At 30.7% G+C, this 21,281-nt stretch overlaps 1 protein-coding gene across 1 annotated transcript; it reads right to left on the bottom strand.

Moving 5' to 3' along the window:
* Positions 1 to 8,319: 8,319 nt before the first annotated feature.
* M406DRAFT_246111 (uncharacterized protein) lies at positions 8,320 to 8,556 on the bottom strand (the record flags this gene model as incomplete). Its single annotated transcript, XM_040916390.1, has 1 exon — positions 8,320 to 8,556. The coding sequence occupies one exon, from the start codon at positions 8,554 to 8,556 to the stop codon at positions 8,320 to 8,322; it is 237 nt and encodes a 78-aa protein (XP_040781577.1).
* Between the last annotated feature and the right edge of the window lie 12,725 nt (positions 8,557 to 21,281).

The raw sequence follows: 21,281 nt of genomic DNA, 5'->3' as shown, positions 1-21,281 counted from the left end.
AGCCTGCTCTGTAACCTGCATGCTGGATGAGTTATAATATTATCTTCCTCCTATCAGTTGTTGTTCTCAATGATCTTTCGTAAGTTTTCTAGCATTTCCTTATTATATTATCATGCCTTTCTAATCAGAATATTCAACAGAGTTAAAAAACTGAAATCTCTCAATTCTCATTCTAATAGATTAAAACAGAAGAAATCTCTTTACTTCATTATTCTTTCTAAAGCTATTAATATGATTCTTTGTTCTTTCTATATGTTATAACTCATCCAACATGCAGGTTACGAAGCAGGTTACAAGCAAGCAAGAACTAAGTGTTAGGAATCCAACGCTCTGACTAAGCACTGATTACATAATCCAGGGTTAGGATTATAAGCATAACTAATCGGGATGAATAGCTTTGGATATATGTATAATGAGCATTGCAGCAATCCGAAGATTCCAAAGTATACAAAAGAGATTTATGCTAACAAGAGCAGTATCAAAATGCTAAGTTCTTGAATACGGAACTATACAAGTCTTAATAAGCAATGCAAGTATTCATTGCTTTTGAAGCTATCAGAGTAGAGAGTAATCTAATACTTAGATTAATAACTGAAGAGCTATATATAATGATCTATCTAGTAGTAATGAATGTGTTCTTATATATTCAGCTTTTTATTGTGGCTCATCTGGCTTATCATGATCTGTGATCTGTATTGTGATGATTCAGTGAGTAGCTTACTTGTTTTGTTGTAATCTAATCCTAATCCTTGCTTATATAATTTCTAGTGGTTGTTTGATGTTGGATTGTGATATCTGATTTCTTGTTAGCAGAGCTTGTTTCGTGATCTGCATGTTGAATGGATTATAATATCATTTCTCTCCTATCAGTCATTGTTCTTAATGTACTTTTGTAAGTTTTCTGGCAAGCTGTTCATGGGTCTGATTATGCCTTCCTAATTGAGATGTTGAACAGAATCGAAAAGTTCCTTTCTTGAAAATCCGAATAATATCTTCAGCTTTCTCTGATTATCAATCTTCAAGATTTCGAAATCATGCTTTATTCTTTCTGTATATTGAAGGGATTGGAGTATAAGATAATGAAAGATATTAAGCAGTATTTCTGTTGTATTTGTTGGAATTGTTTCTGCAATGATTCCAGTATTCCGGTGAATGCTTGTAGGTTTTGCTTCTTTTCTGAGTTTTTTCTTATTCGCTTTCTAATTCTTATAATAGTATCTCGTATTATTACCGAACTTAATCGCTTAGATCAGAAGGAGTTGGATGTGGAGAAAGTTCTTCTTAAGCTTCAGTCCAAACTGGATAAAGCAACAGCTCGCTTGGTGCGTTTGCAGAAGCAGAAACGTTCCCTGCGTGATTGTAGCGCGAAGATGGTTAGTTAGGATCTGCGTTCCCTGGATAAGTTGGAGGAGAAAGAGCGTTGGGAGGAGGATGCTCGGTATGCTGCTGAATCTGAGGCTGTAGCCGAAGCTCAGTCTTGGAATGCTCTCGATGTGGTGGATTGAGACAGCATTTTGGGGAGCGAGATTCCTGAGGCTTCTGAATCTCGGCCCGGGGCGAAGCGGCTGTCTTAGGTGCTAGCTTTCCTTTTCCAATATTCAGCTATCTTTTCCTGAGCGTTTTCAACATTCTTCCGTGATTCCCATGAGTTTTCGCTTGTGTTATGACCCATCCAACATGCAGGTCACAGAACAGGTCACGAATAACAGGAACCAGGTGTCAAGGATGCAACATCCTAACAAAGCACTGATTACATAATCCAGGGTTAGGGTTATGGGCACAGCTAATCAGGAAGGATAGCTTCGGATATATGCTATCCAGAGCTAGCAGGATAACTTGGATATGTTGCTATCCAATATATTCATACTGAAGAGCTGGATATATAAGAATACATTCATTCCCATTAAATAGATTCAGTACATAGCTTTTTAGTTATCAATCTAAGTATCAGATTACTCTCTACTCTAATAGCTCCAAAGGCAGTAAATACTTGCATCGCTTATTAAGACTTATACAGTTCCGTATTCAAGGATTTAACACTTTGATACTGCTCTTGTTAGCATAAACTCCCTTTGTATACTTTGGAATCTTCGGATTGCTACAGTACTCATTACATTTTGATAATTCTTGTTCAAGAATGGTTCAGTATTACCCCTTGAGCAATACGGAATACAATAGCTTCTCCAGAAACCCCTTCGTTCTCGCACGTCCCTACTCAGGAAGAACTGGTTAATCAGATATATCAGCTCATCCAGCATATTCAGAACCTGCGCAAACAACAGCAGGCTCAAAGCGCTACCATTGCTAACTAATAAGCTCAGTTAGCTTAGCAGGCTTAACAGGCCTAGCTAGCTCAGCAAGCTCAACAGGCGCAGTTCATTTCTACAGCTACTAATGATGCTGGAAAAGCATACAAGATGAATAAGCTCGCTATATATAATGGCAATCAGAAAATATTACATGGATTCCTTATTCACTGTAAAGCATATTTCCTGCATTACAAGACTTAATTTACCAAGGAATCTGAGAAAGTTATCCTTGCAGAAACTTATTTCGAAAAGAATGCTCTCATTTAATATAAGCTTTCTTTATATAATCATTTGAAGCATTAGAACAACTCCAATGCATATATCTAGGATACTAAGAATATGTTCGATTCCTTTAAGAGCTTCGAGAAAGCTCTCAAAGAGATCTTTGATAATCCCAACGAAGAGCATACTACAGCTCAGCAGCTTATGAATCTCAGATAAACCAAATCAGCTTCTGCTTATACAATCAGATTCAAGCAACTCTCAGCATGATTCCTATAGGAAAACAAAAATCTTATAGAGTATTACTATAAGGAATTTAAAGATAAAGTTAAGAATGAAATCTCTAAGCAGGATTAGCTGAAGAACTTTATAATATTCTCAAACTAGGCAATTCGTATTAATAACTGTCTGTATGAATGACGAATGGAGAAATCCAAGAAAGAAAGCAGCTAAACTTGGAGATTTCCAGCTAATACAAGCAAGAAACTCCAAAATAAGAATAGTAGTTATTATAGCAGTATAGCTCAGAACAGCACTATGCATGCTAGCTCTATGAAACTCAATGCTGCTAACAAGCAGTATAGCAAAAGAAATAGCATTACTTGCTATAACTGCAATAAATAAGAATACATTGCATGCAACTGCTATTAATTCTAAAGAAATAAATAGCAATTAGTTTAGAAAGAATGCTAGATGAATATTGCTTGATGATAGGAACTCAATCAACTGAGCAAAAATATCTTCTCAGAGCAAGTATTGAACTCTATTGATTACAGAAGTTTCAGCTGGATATTCTGCTATAACGATAACTGCTTAATATATTTCTCAAGTAAGAAAGGTTCAGAATAGTTCTCTCAGAAACCTAGGCGCTACAGGCAGATAGCAATAGCAGAGCAAGAGTATATGCTTAGCATGACTACAAGCAGCAGCAACTCGAACTGCTCTGATATTGCAGAACAGGGTATTCAAGCATTGGAAAAAGAACTTAGCAGCAATATTCTTCAATATTCTTCATTGCTTACGCCAAGCACTATAACTAGGGATATGAATAAGGGATGATACTCTCTTAGCTACTAGTATGAATATCTAAGCAATATAGAGAATGCTTTTCAAGCAATAGAAGAATCAAGCTAGAGCAAACAACCTAGCAGCTTGCAGAAGCTCTTCGCAAACAATATGCTCAACAAGCTTAAAGAAAGGTTTCCCTTCAGTATTGAATGGAATAAGGAAACAATATGGATTGAATATCTCATCTATAGAATAGAGCTAGAGAAGCTCTTCATCTACATTCTCTTGCAGAATATTGAGGCATGAGAAGACGAGAATTCTCGGATCAGCTTACTTTACAATCTATATTACAAACTAGCTTGGATTTCCTGCATCTATTATAGCTGCAAAATGCATTTCTCAGAGAAGATGCAATACGAATAGTTTCCTGTTAGAGAACCAGAATAAATCTTTCAAGCTGTTAAAGAATAGAAACTCTACTTCAGGAAGGTTTTCAATAAGCAATACTACAATGCATATATTAGGCTACCGGATGATTGCCCTATGCAATGTATAGATAAAAAGATAGAGTGGTAGTAGTGCAAGATAATATTCTGCATAATTCATATTAATAATAAAGTTTGCAACTAGTATTAATAAAAGAAAGACTAGGAATAATAATAATACAGGCAAAAGCAAGCTAAGAAGCTTGCTCAAGAAGCAGCGAAGCAAGCTCAGAAGAATAAGCAGTTCTTAACAAACCCAAAAGAACAGGATTGCTTGTAAAGAGACTGCAAACAATCAGATTAGAATAGTTCTTATATAAAGCTTCTAGAATAGATTACGCTTATATCAAGTTCAATATACATATTCAAGAATATAAATACAGCATATTACTGAATAGTGGCGCTTAGGAAAGCTTTATATCTCTATATATTATTAATCAAGCATAACTACAATGGAGATGAAAGAGATGCTCATATACTCTTAGTACTATAGAAGAATAATCTATTATATACAATTAAGAAGTAATCAATAAGAAGACTAATCATTTATCTATCTTGATTCAAGAATGCATAACCAGAGCTTCTTTTGATATTATGAATACAGTATATCATAAGCTGATTATAGAACTTTCATAGCTTAAGAAGCATAATCCTTGAATTAATTGAATTACTAGCTAGATCTTATGAGAACAAGCTGTATCTAGAGAGATAGTTATAATTAACAATGTAGGATTAAAGCTAGTAATTGAAGAATACTTAGAAAAAGAAGCTTTATACAACTTTATACATATTTCCAAGTTAGCAGAGCTAGCAGTTCAAGAAGAAGAATCTAGTAATAAGCAAACCCAAATAATGCTAGAGTGCTAACAGATTAGCAAAATAACGGAAGCAAGACTCTTAGCAAGTCAGTTCGTTCCGGAGCAATAAGGAAAAGCTTCAGAAAATGAATTGTAAATCTATATAGGAAAAACCTCGAAACCAAGCTCTCAAGCACTCGCTTCAGCTTAGAGCAAATACTTAAAGCTCTCGAAAACGCTATCAGAAAAGAAGCACACTCAACAGTATCTACTATTCCTCCAGATAGCAGAAACAGCATAAGAATCAGAATCAATACTTGCGAATATACTACAAGAATATTACAAGTTTAAGAAATTATTCCAGGAAGAATTGGATACAGGATTGCTAGAATACAGCTTATACAACTACAAGATTCCGCTATAAGAAGGAAAACAGCTCAAATTCTTCCCTATTTACAAACTAGATAAGGCAAGGCTAGAGATACTTAGGAAGTATCTCGATAAGAATCTTAAGAAAGAATATATACAATCATTGCAATCATCAGCAGAATATCCTATCCTGTTTGTATCTAAGAAAAATAGCAAGCTCAAGCTATATGTTAACTACAAGCAACTCAATAATATTATGATTAAGAACTGATACTCGTTGCTACTTATTAAGGAATTATAAGATAAGCTGCAAGGAGCATAGTGGTTCACAGTTCTGAATCTAAAAGGAGCTTATAACCTGATCAGAGTAAAGAAAGAAGAAGAATGGAAAACTGCTTTCAGAATACGCTATGAATACTACGAATATTTGATTATGCTCTTTGATCTAACAAATATTCTAGCTTCATTCCAGAAAATGATTAATCACGTTCTATGCAAGCATCTAAATCAGTTCATCATTGCTTATCTCAATAATATCCTTATTTACTCTTGAATACTGGAAGAATATAGAAAGTATGTGAAAACAGTATTGCAAATGCTTTAAGATGCAAAACTTCTTGTGAAACCTGCAAAGAGTTACTTTTATGTATAAAAGGCTAACTATCTTGGATTCACAATCGAGCCAGAATGCATTAAGCTATAGAAAGATAAGGTAGAAGCTATCAGGAATTAGCTAGTTTTCAGAAACATTAGAAATGTTAGGTTTTTCCTTGAATATATTAACTTCTATAGATAGTTTATCAAGAACTACAGCTGAATCGCATACTCTCTTACAAATCTCATTAAGAAGAAATAGCCTTTCGAATAAACCTCCAAAGCATAAGAAGCTTTCAATAAGATCATCAAGTATATTATCTCAGAGCCGATTCTGTATAAAGCAGACTCCTACAAACTCTTTGAAGTTGAGATTAATGCATTAGGATATGCACTCGAAGAATAACTTAGCTAGCGAGACGACTAAGGATGTTTAAGGATTATAAGCAACTTCTCAAAGAAGTTGAATAGCTCGGAGATCAACTACAGGATCCCTGATCAGGAACTCATAGCAATAGTAAAAGCTTTCAAGGAGTAGCAGTACTACTTCATTAGCATACAATATTCGATTATAGTTCACTCGAATTATAAGAATCTGATTATATTTATAATAATTAAGATTTTGAATAAATAATAAGTTAGATGAGCGGAATTCCTCTTATAATTCGATTTTAAGATTGTATACTGCAAAAGCTTGGAGAATGAATAAGCAGATGCTCTTAGCAGAAGAGCAGATTATCGAGATGCAGATTCTTCGGATATACAGAACATCTTCGCTCAAAACAAGTTGGAAAATCTTATTAATGCATATAGAGAACTGAATGCTGCTCTCAGAATAGAACTCTTGGAAAGAAATTCAGAATCAATGATTCTGAATAAATAAAACAACTATATCAAGGATATATATAGTGTACTAGCATATAAGCATCAGAGAATTAGAGCAATCTATGAATGCATTAGAAGATACTAGAACTTACTAGATTTTAGAAAAAGAATTAAAAGCATTCTATAATAATGCAATAGCTGCAAGAAGAATAAGGCAGAAAGATATAAGCTTTACAAACTACTGCATTCCTTACTAGTACTTATAACTATTTAGCAATTTATTAGTTTAGACTTTATTATCAAGCTACTTCTTTTATGAGAACCCTTAATTAAAGTGCAATATAATAGCATTTTAGTAATAGTTTGCAGATTGAGCAAGTATGCTTACTTTCTTTTCTATAAGGAAAGCAGTATAGCAGAAGAACTTGCATATGCATTTCTTAGAATGATTATTGCTAATCATAGCATGCTAGAAGAAGTAATCTCTGATAGAAATAGAAAGTTCAACTCGAAATTTTGAACTTTACTCATAAAATAGCTCGGAATATATTATAGAATGTTTATAGCATTTCATCTGCAGACAGATAAACAGACAGAAAGGATAAATCAGATTGTTGAATAGTATCTTCGATACTACATCAATCAGGAATAGAATAACTGAATTGATCTGTTGCTTCTTATACAGTTCGCTTATAACAGCGCAGATACGAGTACAATGAAGAAATCACTATTCTTTACGCTCTACGGATATAATCTAACAGCTTACTACAAGATACTGCAAGGAGCAGATGCAGAAGCTGCAGATAAAAGAGTTAAGAAGATTAAGAAAGTTCAGGAAGAATTCCGATTAGAACTACAATTCGTTTAGGAATGAATGATATAGTATGCAAACTCCAAAAGGATTGAGAGACTAATTCTACAGGAGGGAGATAAGATTTATCTACTTCGAAAAAACATCAAAACAACTAGATCTAGTAATAAACTTAATTACAAGAAGCTGGGATTATTCAAAATCTTGCAATAGATTTCCTCAGTTAACTACGAGTTAGTATTATTATACAGGATGAGAATATATCTGGTTTTTCATATCTTATTGCTAGAACTAGCAGTATAAGAAATATTAGCGAATAATATAGCAGAAGTAGAAAACAATGAATCAGAATATGAGATGAAAAAGATTCTTAAGCATCGAAGCATAAACAATACAAGGGAATATCTCGTTAAATGAAAAGATTATCCAGCAAGCAAAAATTTATGAGAATCATAGAAAAACGTTAAAAATGCTTAAAAAAGAGTAGCTGAGTATTGGAAAAGGAAGGAAACCAGTATCTAAGACAATCGCTCTGCTCCGGAGCGAGATCCAGAAGCCTCGGAAATCTCGCTCTCCAGAAAACCTAACCAATCCATCACTGCATTCCCTACATCTACAGAATTCCAGTCAAAACCCTCAAAAGAAGAATCTTCAGCAACTACAGCAGATTTCTCTGCAACCACAGAACAAACCCCAGCAGCAACGCAAGCTCGCTTTTCCTTAGCTTCTTCACATTCCAACTCCTCCACACTAGAAAGGCTTCAACGAATAGCTTTTATTATCCTCTCAAACTACAGACGCTTCTGCTTCTGCAAACGTTCTATCTCTGCAGCAGCATTGTGCAGCTGCTTCTTAGCACTCTCGAGTTGGTTTTCCAGGCATTAGTATTAAATACCTATCTAACGAATTTCCGCAGCGCTCAGTCCTTGAACATCGCACCAAGAACGACCCAGGCGGACACATTTGGTACAGCAAGAGGAATTCTCGATAGAGACTTGATAAGACTGAATACTATAATCCTTATAGAAGGAATAAGAAGGCATGGTAATGGCGTTTTGAAGAACTAAGGAAAGAAGAGAATTCTTTTGTTTAGTCTTCTCAGCATGAGAGCGAGATTTATTGATTCTGTTCAACATCTCAATTAGGAAGGCAAGATCATGTATACGGAGGACTTGCCAGGATACTTACAAAAGATTGTTGGGGACAACGACTGATAGGAGGGAGATGATGTTATGACTCATCCAACATGCAGGTTACAGAACAGGTTACAAATAACAGGAACCAGGTATCAAGGATGCAACATTCTGACAAAGCACTGATTACATAATCCAGGGTTAGGGTTATGGGCACAGCTAATCAGGAAGAATAGCTTTGGATATGTGCTATTCAGAGCTAGCAGGATAACTTGGATATGTTGCTATTCAATATATCCATACTGAAGAGCTGGATATATAAGGATACATTTATTCCCATTAGATAGATTCAGTACATAGCTCTTCAGTTATTAATCTAAGTATCAGATTACTCTCTACTCTGATAGCCCCAAAGGCAGTGAATACTTGCATCGCTTATTAAGACTTGTACAGTTCCGTATTCAAGAACTTGGCACTTTGATACCGCTCTTGTTAGCATAAACCCCCTTTGTGTACTTTGGAATCTTCGGATTGCTGCAGTGCTCATTACAGCTTGCTAGATAGCTTTTTCATTTGATAAGATATTCCCTCATGCTATCCATGCTTCTATGCTTGAGAATCTTTTCTATTTTATACTCTAGTTTATTGTTTTCTACTTCTGCTATATTATTCGCTAATATTTTCTATATTGCTGATTTTAGCAATAAGATATGGAAAACTGAATATATTCTCATCCTATAAGATAATACTAACTTATAATTAATTAGAGAAATCTATTACAAGATTTTGAATAATTCTAACTTCTTATAGTTAAGCTTGTTGCTAGATTTAGTTATTTTAATGTTTTTTCAAAGTAAATAGATCTTATCTTCCTTTTGTAGGATTAGTTTCTTAATTCTTTTGGAATTTGTATATTGCATTATTCATTCTTGAATGAATTGTAATTCTAATTGGAATTTCTTCTAAACTTTCTTAATCTTCTTAATTCTTTTATCTGCAGCTTCTGTATCTGCTTTCAGCAATGCCTTATAATAAGCTATTGGATTATATTTATAGAGTATAAAGAATAATAATTTCTTTATTGTGCTTATATCTGCGCTATTATAAGCAAACTATATAAGAAGTAATAAATTAATTTAGTTGTTTTATTTCTGATTAATATAGTATTATAAATATTATTTAATAATTTAATTCATTCTTTCTATCTATTTATCTGTTTATAAGTAAAATGCTATAGATATTCTGTAGTATATTTTAAGCTATTTTATAAGCAAAGTTCAAAACTTTAAGTTAAACTTTCTGTTTCTATTGAAAATCATTTCTTCTAGCATACTGTAATTAGCAATAATTATTCTAAGGAATGTATATACGAGTTCTTCTGCTATACTGCTTTCCTTATAAAGAAGAAAGTAAGCATACTTGCTTAGTTTGCAAACTATTACTAAAATGCTATTATATTACATCTTAATTAAGAGTTCTTATAAGAGAGATAGCTTAATAATAAAGTTTAGATTAATGGATTGCTAAATAGTTATAAATACTAATAAGAAATATAGTAGTTTATAAAGCTTATATCTTTCTGCTTTATTCTTCTTGCAGCTATTATATTATTATAAGATATTCTCAATTCTTTTCCTAAAGCTTAATAGATTTCAATATCTTTTAATATATTTATAAATTGCTCTAACTTTCTAATATTCGTATGCTGATATACTGTATATATTCTTGATATAATTGTTTTATTCATTCAAAGTTATTAATTCTAAATTCCTTTCTGAGAATCCGATTCTGAGAGCAGCGTTCAGTTCTTTATATATATTAATAAGATTTTCCAACTCGTTTTGAGCGAAGATGTTCTATATATTCAAGAAATCTGCATCTTAATAGTTTGATCTTCTGCTAAGAGTATCCGCTCGTTTGTTTTTTAAGCTTTTGCAGTATATAATTTTAAAGTTGAATTGTAAGAGAAATTCTGCTTATTTAACTTGTTGCTTATTCAAAACTTTAATTATTATAAATATAGTTAGATTCTTATGATTTAAGTAAACTATAATTAGATATTGTATGCTGATGAAGTAATATTGCTATTTCTTGAAAGCTTTTATTATTGCTATAAGCTTCTGATTAGGGATTCTGTAGTTGATTTCTGAGCTATTTAATTTTCTTAAGAAGTTGCTTACAATTCTTAGATATTCTTGATTATCTTGTTAATCAAGCTATTTTCTGAGTATATATTCTGATGCATTGGTTTTAATTTCAAAGGGTTTATAGAGATCTGCTTTATATAGAATTAGTTCTGAAATGATGTATCTGATGATTTTGTTAAAAGCTTCTTGTACTTTGAAAGTTTACTTGAAGAGTTAATTCTTCTTAATAAGATTTGTAAAAGAATATGCAATCCAGCTATAGTTCTTAATGAACTGCTTGTAGAAGTTGATATATTTAAGGAAAGATCTAATATTCTTAATATTCTTGAAAACTAGCTAATTTCTAATAGCTTTTATTTTATCTTTCTGTAGCTTAATGCATTTCAGTTTGATTGTAAATCCGAGATAATTAACTTTTTGTATATGAAAGTAGCTCTTTGCAGATTTTATAAGAAGCTTTGCATTCTGAAGTATTTGCAATACTATTTTCATATATTTCTTATATTCTTCTAATATTTGAAAGTAGATAAGAATATTATTAAGATAGATAATAATGAACTGATTCAGATATTTGCATAGAATATAATTAATTATTTTCTGAAATAAAGCTGAAGCATTTGTTAAATTAAAGAATATGATTAAATATTTATAGTATTTATAGCATATTCTGAAAGCAGTTTTCCATTCTTCTTCTTTCTTTACTCTGATCAGATTATAAGCTTCTTTTAAGTTTAGAACTGTAAACTATTATACTCTCTGTAATCTATCTTATAGTTTCTTAATAAGTAATAATAAATATTAGTTCTTGATTATAATATTGTTGAATTGCTTATAATCAATATATAGCTTGAGCTTGCTATTCTTTTTGAGTATAAACAGAATAAAGTATTCTGCTAGCAATTGCAATGATTATATATATTCCTTTTTGAGATTCTTATTGAGATACTCTCTGAGTGCTTTTAATTATGCTTTATCTAGCTCATAGATAGGAAAGAATTTGAGCTATTTTTCTTTTTATAGCAGAATTTCATAATTGTATAAGCTATATTCTAGTAATTCTATATCTAATTCTTTCTGGAATAGTTTTCTGAATTTATAATATTCTTATAGTATATTTGCAAGTATTAATTCTGATTTCTATGCTATTTCTGCTATCTGAAGGAATAGTAAATATTGTTAAGCATGCTTCTTTTCTGATAGTATTTTCGAAAGCTTTAAGCATTTGCTCCAAGCTGAATTGAGTACTCGAGAGCTTGGTTTCGAGATTTTTCTTGTATAGTTTCATAATCTATATTCTGAAGCTTTTCCTTATTGCTCCGAAGCAGACTAACTTGCTGAGAGTCTTGCTTTCATTATTTTGCTAATCTGTTAGCACTCTAGCATTATTTGAGTTTGCTTGTTACTAGATTCTTCTTCTTAAACTGCTAGCTCTGCTAACTTAGAAGTGTATATAAAGTTGTCTGAAGCTTCTTTTTCCGAGTATTTTTCAATAATTAGCTTCAATTCTGCATTATTGATTGCAACTATCTCTCTGAGTACAGCTTGTTCTTATGAGATCTAGCTAGTAATTCAATTGATTTGAGAATTATGCTCTTTGAGCTATGAAAGCTTTATAATCAGCTTATGCTATATTATATTTGTAATATCAAAGAAAGCTTTGATTATACATTCTTGAATTAAAATAAATAGATAATCAGTTTTCTTATTAATTACTTCTTAATTATATGCAACAGATTATTCTTCTATAGTGCTGAGAGTATATAAGCATTTCTTTTATCTTTATTATAATTATGCTTAATTGATAATATATAGAAATATAAAGTTTTTCTAAGCACTATTATTTAATAATATGCTGTATTTGTATTCTTGAATATATATATTGAACTTAATATAAGCATAATCTATTTTAGAAGCTTTATATAGAAATTGTTCTAGTTTAATTATCTGTAGTTTCTTTACAAGCAATTCTATTCTTTTGAGTTTATTGAGAGCTGCTTATTCTTCTAAGCCTGCTTCGCTGCTTTCCAAGCAAGCTTCTTAGCTTGCTTTTATTCATATTATTATTATTTCTAATCTTTCTTCTATTAATACTAGTTACAAACTTTATTATTAATATAAATTATATAGAGTATTATCTTGCATTGCTACCATTTTATTTTCTTGTTTATACATTGTATAAAGCAATTATTTAATAATTCAATATATACATTATAATATTATTTATTAAGAATCTTTCTGAAGCGAAATTCCTATTTTTTAATAGCTTAAAGAATTTATTCTAATTTTCTGATAAAGAATTATTCATATTGCATCTTATCTGAGAAATGCATTCTGCAGCTATGATAGATGCAGAAGATTCAAGCTAGTTTGTAATATAGATTATAAAGTAAACTAATCCAAGAATCTTCGTTTTATCATGCTTTGATATCTTGCAAGGAAATGCAGATAAAGAGCTTCTCTAATCCTATTTCATAAATAAGATATTTAATTCATATTGTTTCCTTATTCCATTCAATACTAAAGAAGAATCTTTTTATAAGCTTCTTGGATTTATTGTTTATAGAAGATTCCAGTAAATCATTAGATTATTCATTCTAGCTTGATCTTTTTATTGCTTGAGAAGCATTTTCGATATTGTTTAAGTATTTATACTAATAATTAAGAGAGTATTATTCTTTGTTCATTTCTCTGATTATAGTATCTGGTATAGATAATGAAGAATAGCAAAGAGCACTGTTATTAAGCTCTTTCTCCAGCGCTTAAATGCTTCGTTTAGTAATATTGAAGCAATTCAAATTATTGCTGCTCGTAATCATGCTAAGCATATACTCTCGCTCTGCTATCGCTATCTGCCTGTAGCGCTTAGATTTCTGAGGAAATTATTCTAAATCTTCCTTACTCAAAAGATATATTAAGCAGTTATTATTATAGCAGAATATTCAGCTGAAACTTCTATAATTAATAGAATTCAATACTTGCTTCAAGAGAGTATTTTTGCTTAGTTAATTAAGTTTCTATTATCAAGCAATATTTATCTAGCATTCTTTCTAAACTAGCTGCTATTTATTCTTCTAGAGTTAATAGCAGTTGTATATAATATATTCTTATTTATTATAATTATAGCAAATAATGCTATTTCTCTTGCTATACTGCTTGTTAGCAGCATTGAGTTTTATAGAATCAGTATGCATAGTACTGCTCTGAGCTGTGCTGCTCTATTATCTGCTATTCTTATATTGGAGTTTCTTGCTTATATTAGCTAGAAATCTCCAAATCTAGCTTTCTTTTTTCTTGAATTTCTTTATCTGTTATTCATATAAATAATTATTAATACAGATTGTTTAATTAGAGAATATTACAAAGTTCTCTAGCTAATTCTATTTAGAGATTTTATTCTTAATATTATTCTTGAATTCCTTATAATAATATTTCATAAGATTCTTATTTTCTTATAAAAGTTTTGCTAAGAGCTACTTAAATCTAATTATATAAGCAGAAGCTAACTTAGTTTATTTGAAGTTTATAAGCTGCTAAGCTGTAATACATTCTTTATTAGAATTATTAAAGATTTCTTTAAAAGCTTTTTTGAAGCTTTTAAAGAAATTGAATATATTCTTAGTATTCTAGATATATATATTGGAGTTATTCTGATGCTTCAAATAATTGTATAGAGAAAGCTTGTACTAAATAAGAGCATTCTTTTTGAAATGAGTTTCTGCAAGAATAATCTTTTCAGATTTTATAGTAAACTAAGTTATATAGTATAAGAAATATGCTCTGTAGTAAGTAAGGAATTTATATAGCATTTTCTGATTGCTGTTATATATAGCAAGCTTATTCATCTTATATATCTTTCTAGCATTATTAATAGCTATAGAAATAAACTGCATCTGTTAAGCTTATTAAGCTAGCTAAGCTTATTAATTAGTAATAATAGTATTCTAAGCTTATTATTATTTATATAGATTCTGAATATACTAAATAAGCTGATATATCTGATTAATTAGTTTTTTCTAAATAGAAGCATATAAGAATAAAGAGATTTCTAAAAGAGCTATTATATTCTATATTGCTCAAAAGAGTAATATTAAACTATTTTTGAATAAGAATTATCAAAATATAATAAGCATTGCAGTAATCCGAAGATTCCAAAGTATACAAAGAGAATTTATGCTAATAAGAGCAGTATTAAAGTACTAAATTCTTGAATACGGAACTATATAAGTCTTAATAAGCAATGCAAGTATTCATTGCTTTTGAAGCTATTAGAGTAGAGAGTAATCTGATATTTAGATTAATAACTAAAGAGCTATATATAATAATCTATTTAGTAGTAATGAATGTATTCTTATATATTTAGCTTTTCATTATAGCTTATCTAGCTTACTGTGATTCATGATCTGTGTTGTAATGATTCAGTAAGTAGCTTACTTGTTTTATTGTGATCCAACTCTAATTCTTGCTTATGTAATTTCTGGTGGTTGTTCGATGTTGGGTTATAATACCTGATTCCTTGTTAGCGGAGCTTGTTTCGTGATCTGCATGTTAAATGAGTTATAACAATATGCTATTCAGAGCTAGCAGAATAATTTGAATATGTTGCTATTCAATATATTCCTACTAAAGAGTAGGATATATAAGAATACATTTATTACTACTAGATAGATTATTAGAATATAGCTCTTCAGTTGTTAATCTAAGTATTTATTTATTATATACTTGAATAGCTTTAAAAGCGAATGAATAGCATTTGTATGAACTTCTCAGTTACAATTCCGTATTCAGTGAATTCTACTTTGATACTGCTCTTATTAGCATAAATCTTTTATATATTTCAGATCTTCGAATATTGCAGTATATTTATTACATTTTGATAACTCTTATTCAAGAATAATTCAGTTGTTATATGTTATGACTCATCCAACATGCAAGTCACAGAATAAGCCTCACCAACCAAGGAACCAGGCATTACGACTCAATATCGAATACCAATCAGGATTACGTAACTCAGATTAGAATTGCTAGCGCAACTATATTAACTATGAACATAGTTAATATATTCAGAGCAATAACTATAAGAAATCATAATATAGTCAGGTTAGTTAGAACTGAAGAGCTGAATATATAAGAATATATTCATTACCATTAGATGAATCCAGTATATAACTCTTCAGTTATTAATCTAAATATCAGATTATTCTCTACTCTGATAGCTCTAAAAGCAGTAAATACTTGCATTGCTTACTAAGATTTATATAATTCCGTATTCAAGAACTTAGCATTTTAATACTGCTCTTATTAGCATAAACTCTCTTTGTATACTTTGGAATCTTCGGATTACTACAATGCTTATTATATTTTAACAACTCTTGTTCAAGAATAGTTCAGTATTATCTCTTAAGCAATATGGAATATAATAGCTTCTTTAGAAACTCCTTCATCCTTGTATATTCCTACTCAGAAGGAACTAATCAATTAGATATATCAGCTTACTCAGCATATTCAGGATCTATGCGAACAGCAGCAAGCTTAAAGCGCTATCATCGCTAACTAGCAAGCTTAGCTAGCTCAGCAAGCTCAATAAGCGCAGTTTATCTCTATAGCTATTAATAATACTGAAAAGGCATATAAGATGAACAAGCTTGCTATATATAATAGCAATCAGAAAATGCTATATAAATTCCTTATCTACTATAAAGCATATTTCTTGTATTATATAATCTAATTTACTATGAAATCTGAAAAGATTATTCTTACAGAAACTTATCTTAAAAAGAATGCTCTCATTTAATACAAATCTTCTCTATATAATTACTTGGAGTATTAAAATAATTCCAATGCATATATTTAGAATATTAAGAATATATTCAATTTCTTTAAAAGCTTTGAGAAAGCTTTTAAAGAAACTTTTAATAATTCTAATAAAGAATGCATTATAGCTTAGCAGCTTATAGATCTCAAATAAACTAAATTAGCTTCTGCTTATACAATTAGATTTAAACAGCTCTTAGCAAGATTTTCGTAAGAAAATAAGAATCTTATAAAATATTACTATAAGAAATTCAAGAATAATATTAAAGATGAAATCTCTAAGCAGAATTAGCTAAAAAACTTTATAATATTCTCTAATTAAGCTATCTATATTAATAATTATCTATATAAACAATAAGTAGAAAAGTTTAAGAAGAAAGAAAGCTAGACTTAGAAATTTTCAGCTAATATAAGCAAAAAACTCTAATATAAGAATAGCAGACAACAAAACAATACAGCTCAGAGCAGCATTATACATACTAATTCTATAAAACTCAATACTGCTAATAAGCAATATAGTAAGAGAAATAGCATTATTTGCTACAATTGCAACAAACAAGATCATATTGCATGCAATTGCTATCAATTCCGAAAGAATAAATAGCAATTAGTTTAGAAAGAATGCTAGATAAATATTGCTTAATAACAGAAATCTAATCAATTAAGCAAAAATACTTCTTTAAAGCAAATATCGAACTCTATTAATTATAAAAGTTTTAGCTGAATATTCTACTATAATGATAACTGCTTAATATACTTCTCGAATAAGAAAGATTTAGAATAATTCCCTTAGAAACCTAAATGCTATAAGCAGATAGCAATAGCAGAGCGAGAGTATACACTTAGTACAACTATAAGCAGTAATAACTCGAACTGCTTCAATATTACTAAATGAAGCATTCAAGCGCTAAAGGAAGAGCTTAATAACAATGCCCTTCGTTATTCCTCATTACCTGTACCAAACATCATAACCAGAGAAATGAACAAAGAATAATACTCTCTTGATTATTAGTATAAATATCTAAATAATACTGTTGTGGTGGCCAGGGTGGTAGTCCGTGGGATGTGGAGTACAGTGGGTCAAGAGTCCTCATACATATAAAGAATACCACTCACTTTTCAAATTCTTTAGCTATAAGCAACAATGAAGCATTCTTTCTCTTCTTTTCAATTTTGAACCCTTTGGACAGATTTAAGACAGGTTTTTCATCTTGTTTTTGTGCTCATATAGCCTTAGTTTGCTGTCCTCATCTGCACAGGCACGCTTGGATTGTACAAGCCCTTGCTCATTGCTTCGGCAGCTATTTGTTCCTTTTTCTTTCGAGGGCAACAGCGCCCTAGTTCTGGTTCAATGATGCAGTGAGTGTGGATTTAGCTGTTCAGGCTGGTAGCTTAGAGCTGTTTGCATTACAGTTTGTGAGAATCAGTAAGAGCAGCAAGTTTATTCTATGGATGAGCGCACTCTTTTTCCCTGCTAAGCTCTTTTATTTCCTTTATCTATCATGCTTATATAACAGGCTGTACATCATATCTGAACTCTGGATCATATCTGAGATCTCTTGTAGAAAGGAGATAGGTGGATAGAGGAGAAGTGATATGAGTTCTGATTATAAGCTAATGAACAATGCATTAAGCTTGCAAGCTAATATTATAAAGAAACGAATTTCTTTTTCCAATATTTCCTATATTAATTAATAATTCTATATAGAAGCTGATATAGCTTAAATCTATATAAGCTGCAGCGGAAAGTTTAATTATATTGAATATAAGTTCATAATTAAATTATAGAGTGAAATGCTTTTGATAAATAGTATTCTGCAAAGAAAAGTAATATAATTAATAAGATCTGTATTTCTTATAATAATTTAATTAATATACTCTATCTGAATATATTTAGCCACATTGATTTTTTGAATCAAAAGCTTGCTAATTACATTATTTCAAAAGCGAAGAATATAAGGAGATAAAGATAAGAAATTATTAGTATATACAAAGAATAGAGATTAAGAATTATAATAATATTATCCAATATCAAACTTTAATCAATATCTTATACCTAATTAGAAATATTTTCATTAATTAGCAGAACTATTAATAAAGAAAATCCCAATATAATATAGAATAGCTAATTCAATTCCTTATTATTCATTACAAGATAGATCTTATATATGCTTTACTTACAGATTGAATCTCTCTTAAGCATCTGAATCCTCTCGATCTCTACAGTATTGTTTTCTGTAGAATACGGAAAGTATTCCAGCTATAGCATTCTTAATTCAAGGATTTCGAACTAGAAAAGCAAAGAAATATTAGAGGAAGCAATAATCAAGAGGGAAAATAGCTTCTATATCTGAGAGCTCTTTCAATCAGATACTCAGTTCAGCTAATTACTTAGCTAACAATTATTATAATTAGAACTTCAGATTCCCCTTCTACAGTAAGCTTGCTAATGATGGATTGATATTATTTGCTTGTATGGAAATTTCCTTGTAGCTGAAGCAATTCGACTGGTGATATTAGATTAAAGGGATTGATAATATTCAAGTACTCAACTTTATGAAAAGCTTCTATGCAGATATAATTATTGCTGAAGAAGTGAAGAGATTTATTACAAGCGCTAAAACTTGAAATGAATAGAAGAAGCAACTATTAGTTGCTTATTGCTCTTAGAACTATCTCTAAGCATATATTTCTAAGCAGAAGCGCCTGAATATTATTAACAACTATTTCATTATTAATGCTGCTAGCTTCTGATTGTTTATTGTAAACTATAACAATACTCTTATTTGTTTTAAGATCAGAGATAATCAATCTGTAGCAGAAGCATGGATAAAGCTCTCTTTAATCTGAATTAAGCGCTTTTGAGCTAATTATAATATTACTGCTAAAAGCATTAGCAACAAGAAGTAGCCTTATCTTATGGAAAAGCTGTTGAAGGTTTATTATGAAGTACTTCAGGAGGAGATTCAAGATCAACTTGCCTTTGGTGCTACTAATCTTTAACTTCATCAATAAGCTCAATTCCAAGATTCTTCTATGCTTTTACCTTAGCTAATCCTTAACTAGATACAGCTTATTCCTATTCTATATTCGATATATAATGCTCCTAGTTAATTAATGAATCTATTGGAATAAGCAGTAAGGCTATTATATTATTAACTGCTTTAATAGTTAACTTATAATTAGCAAGCTCAGCCTGAACTAACTAAGCAGATCTTGAAAGCTGAATTTGCTTAGAAGAGCAACTAAGAATACAACCAGTTAGCTTCAATAATGAAACAATTCCGCATTAACCAAATTGCAATAGCAAAATCCTTAAAGCTGCAAACTAATGCTTTCAAATAGATACAAGATATCTTATATAATCAAACTAAAGCTCTACAGAAGATCTTACAACTAATCAAGCATTCCCAAACTATTTCTGCAAGAAATTCTTTCTAGAGGAATGCAAATTCCTTGCAAATGGATGTTATTTATACAAATTTGAAGGATAAGAAAGAGCAGTACTCTGAAGTATGGCGAGCAGAGATTAATGAAATCCTGAAGAAGAATGAAACTCTATACAAGTACTATAGCTATAGATTAAAGTTTCATAGAGCTTATAAGTGCATGAAACTCCATACTATTATAAATTGTAGCATTTGCTATGCTTTAGCATTAGCAAAGCTAGAGTAGCATCTTAGCAATTGCTTGAAGTTTCTAGATTCTAGATCAAAATCAGTATTATATAGCTAGATTATATTTGCTCGAGATAATCCCAAAGACAGTATAATTCATCTAATTCTTAATCTCTGTAAGGATTAGCAGCTAAAGAGTATTAAGAATTCTTGAATCTCTTGATATATTAGCTTAGTTTAAGAGAATAAGAAATAGTATGGAGATTCTAAGATAGCTAAGAATAAGATATTATAAGAAGAAACTAATCTCATTCTCAGATATAATAATCAGTATAGAACTAATAATATTGAGATTCTTAGTAATGCTGGTAAGATTCAAGTAGGGAAGTTATATCTTACTTTAGCTCAAGCTGAACTGTATCTACTAAAGCTTTCCAGCATTAATACTGTGAGTATTGAGCCTGTTCAAGCTTAGATAAATACAGATAAAGCAAAGAAGCGCTGTATTAGGAAAGCTGGATATGATGATAGTAAGATTGGAAGAGATGCAAGTATGAGAACTGTTAAAGTTTCTATACATTTCGGGAATATTGAACTAGAGGAATTCAACAAGCAATTCAATAATCTAAATAGAGAGCTAATAGTTCAGGCTATTAGTAATAAGCTTCTAAATCAGTTTCTAGATTATCTATTGAAGATTTCAAGCTGAGAAATGATAGTTATATTACTAGAATGAGAAGCTTGTCTGATTCATAGTCTTTAAGAAATCAGCTCTGAAGCTTGAAAAGTTGTTAATCTTAATAATCAAACTAGCTTGGATCTGCACAAGGTAGATACTGCTAAATCAGCTAATTCATTATAGTATAAATCTGGAATCTTAATGCTTTTCTAGCTTGAAAAGCTTATTAATAATCAGATTATTAATACTTGAGATATTACTAAGTATCTTTCGAAACTAGCTCAATTACCTGCAGTTCAAGCTTTATTTCTTATTGCTGAATCTAGCTATATTAAGCTTACTGTTAACATGATTCGAGCCTTTAACAAATCTTCATTTCCTTCTATAATAGCTTTCATAACTGCTCTCAGCAGTATTCGAGATAGGAGTATTGCTTCGGTAGCATACATCTCTCTGCAGCTGAGAGATAAAGAG

The sequence above is a fragment of the Cryphonectria parasitica genome (genome assembly GCF_011745365.1).
Source record: "Cryphonectria parasitica EP155 unplaced genomic scaffold M406scaffold_1, whole genome shotgun sequence".
In the NCBI taxonomy this organism is placed as follows: domain Eukaryota; kingdom Fungi; phylum Ascomycota; class Sordariomycetes; order Diaporthales; family Cryphonectriaceae; genus Cryphonectria; species Cryphonectria parasitica.
This window is presented reverse-complemented; position numbering and strand designations above follow the sequence as displayed.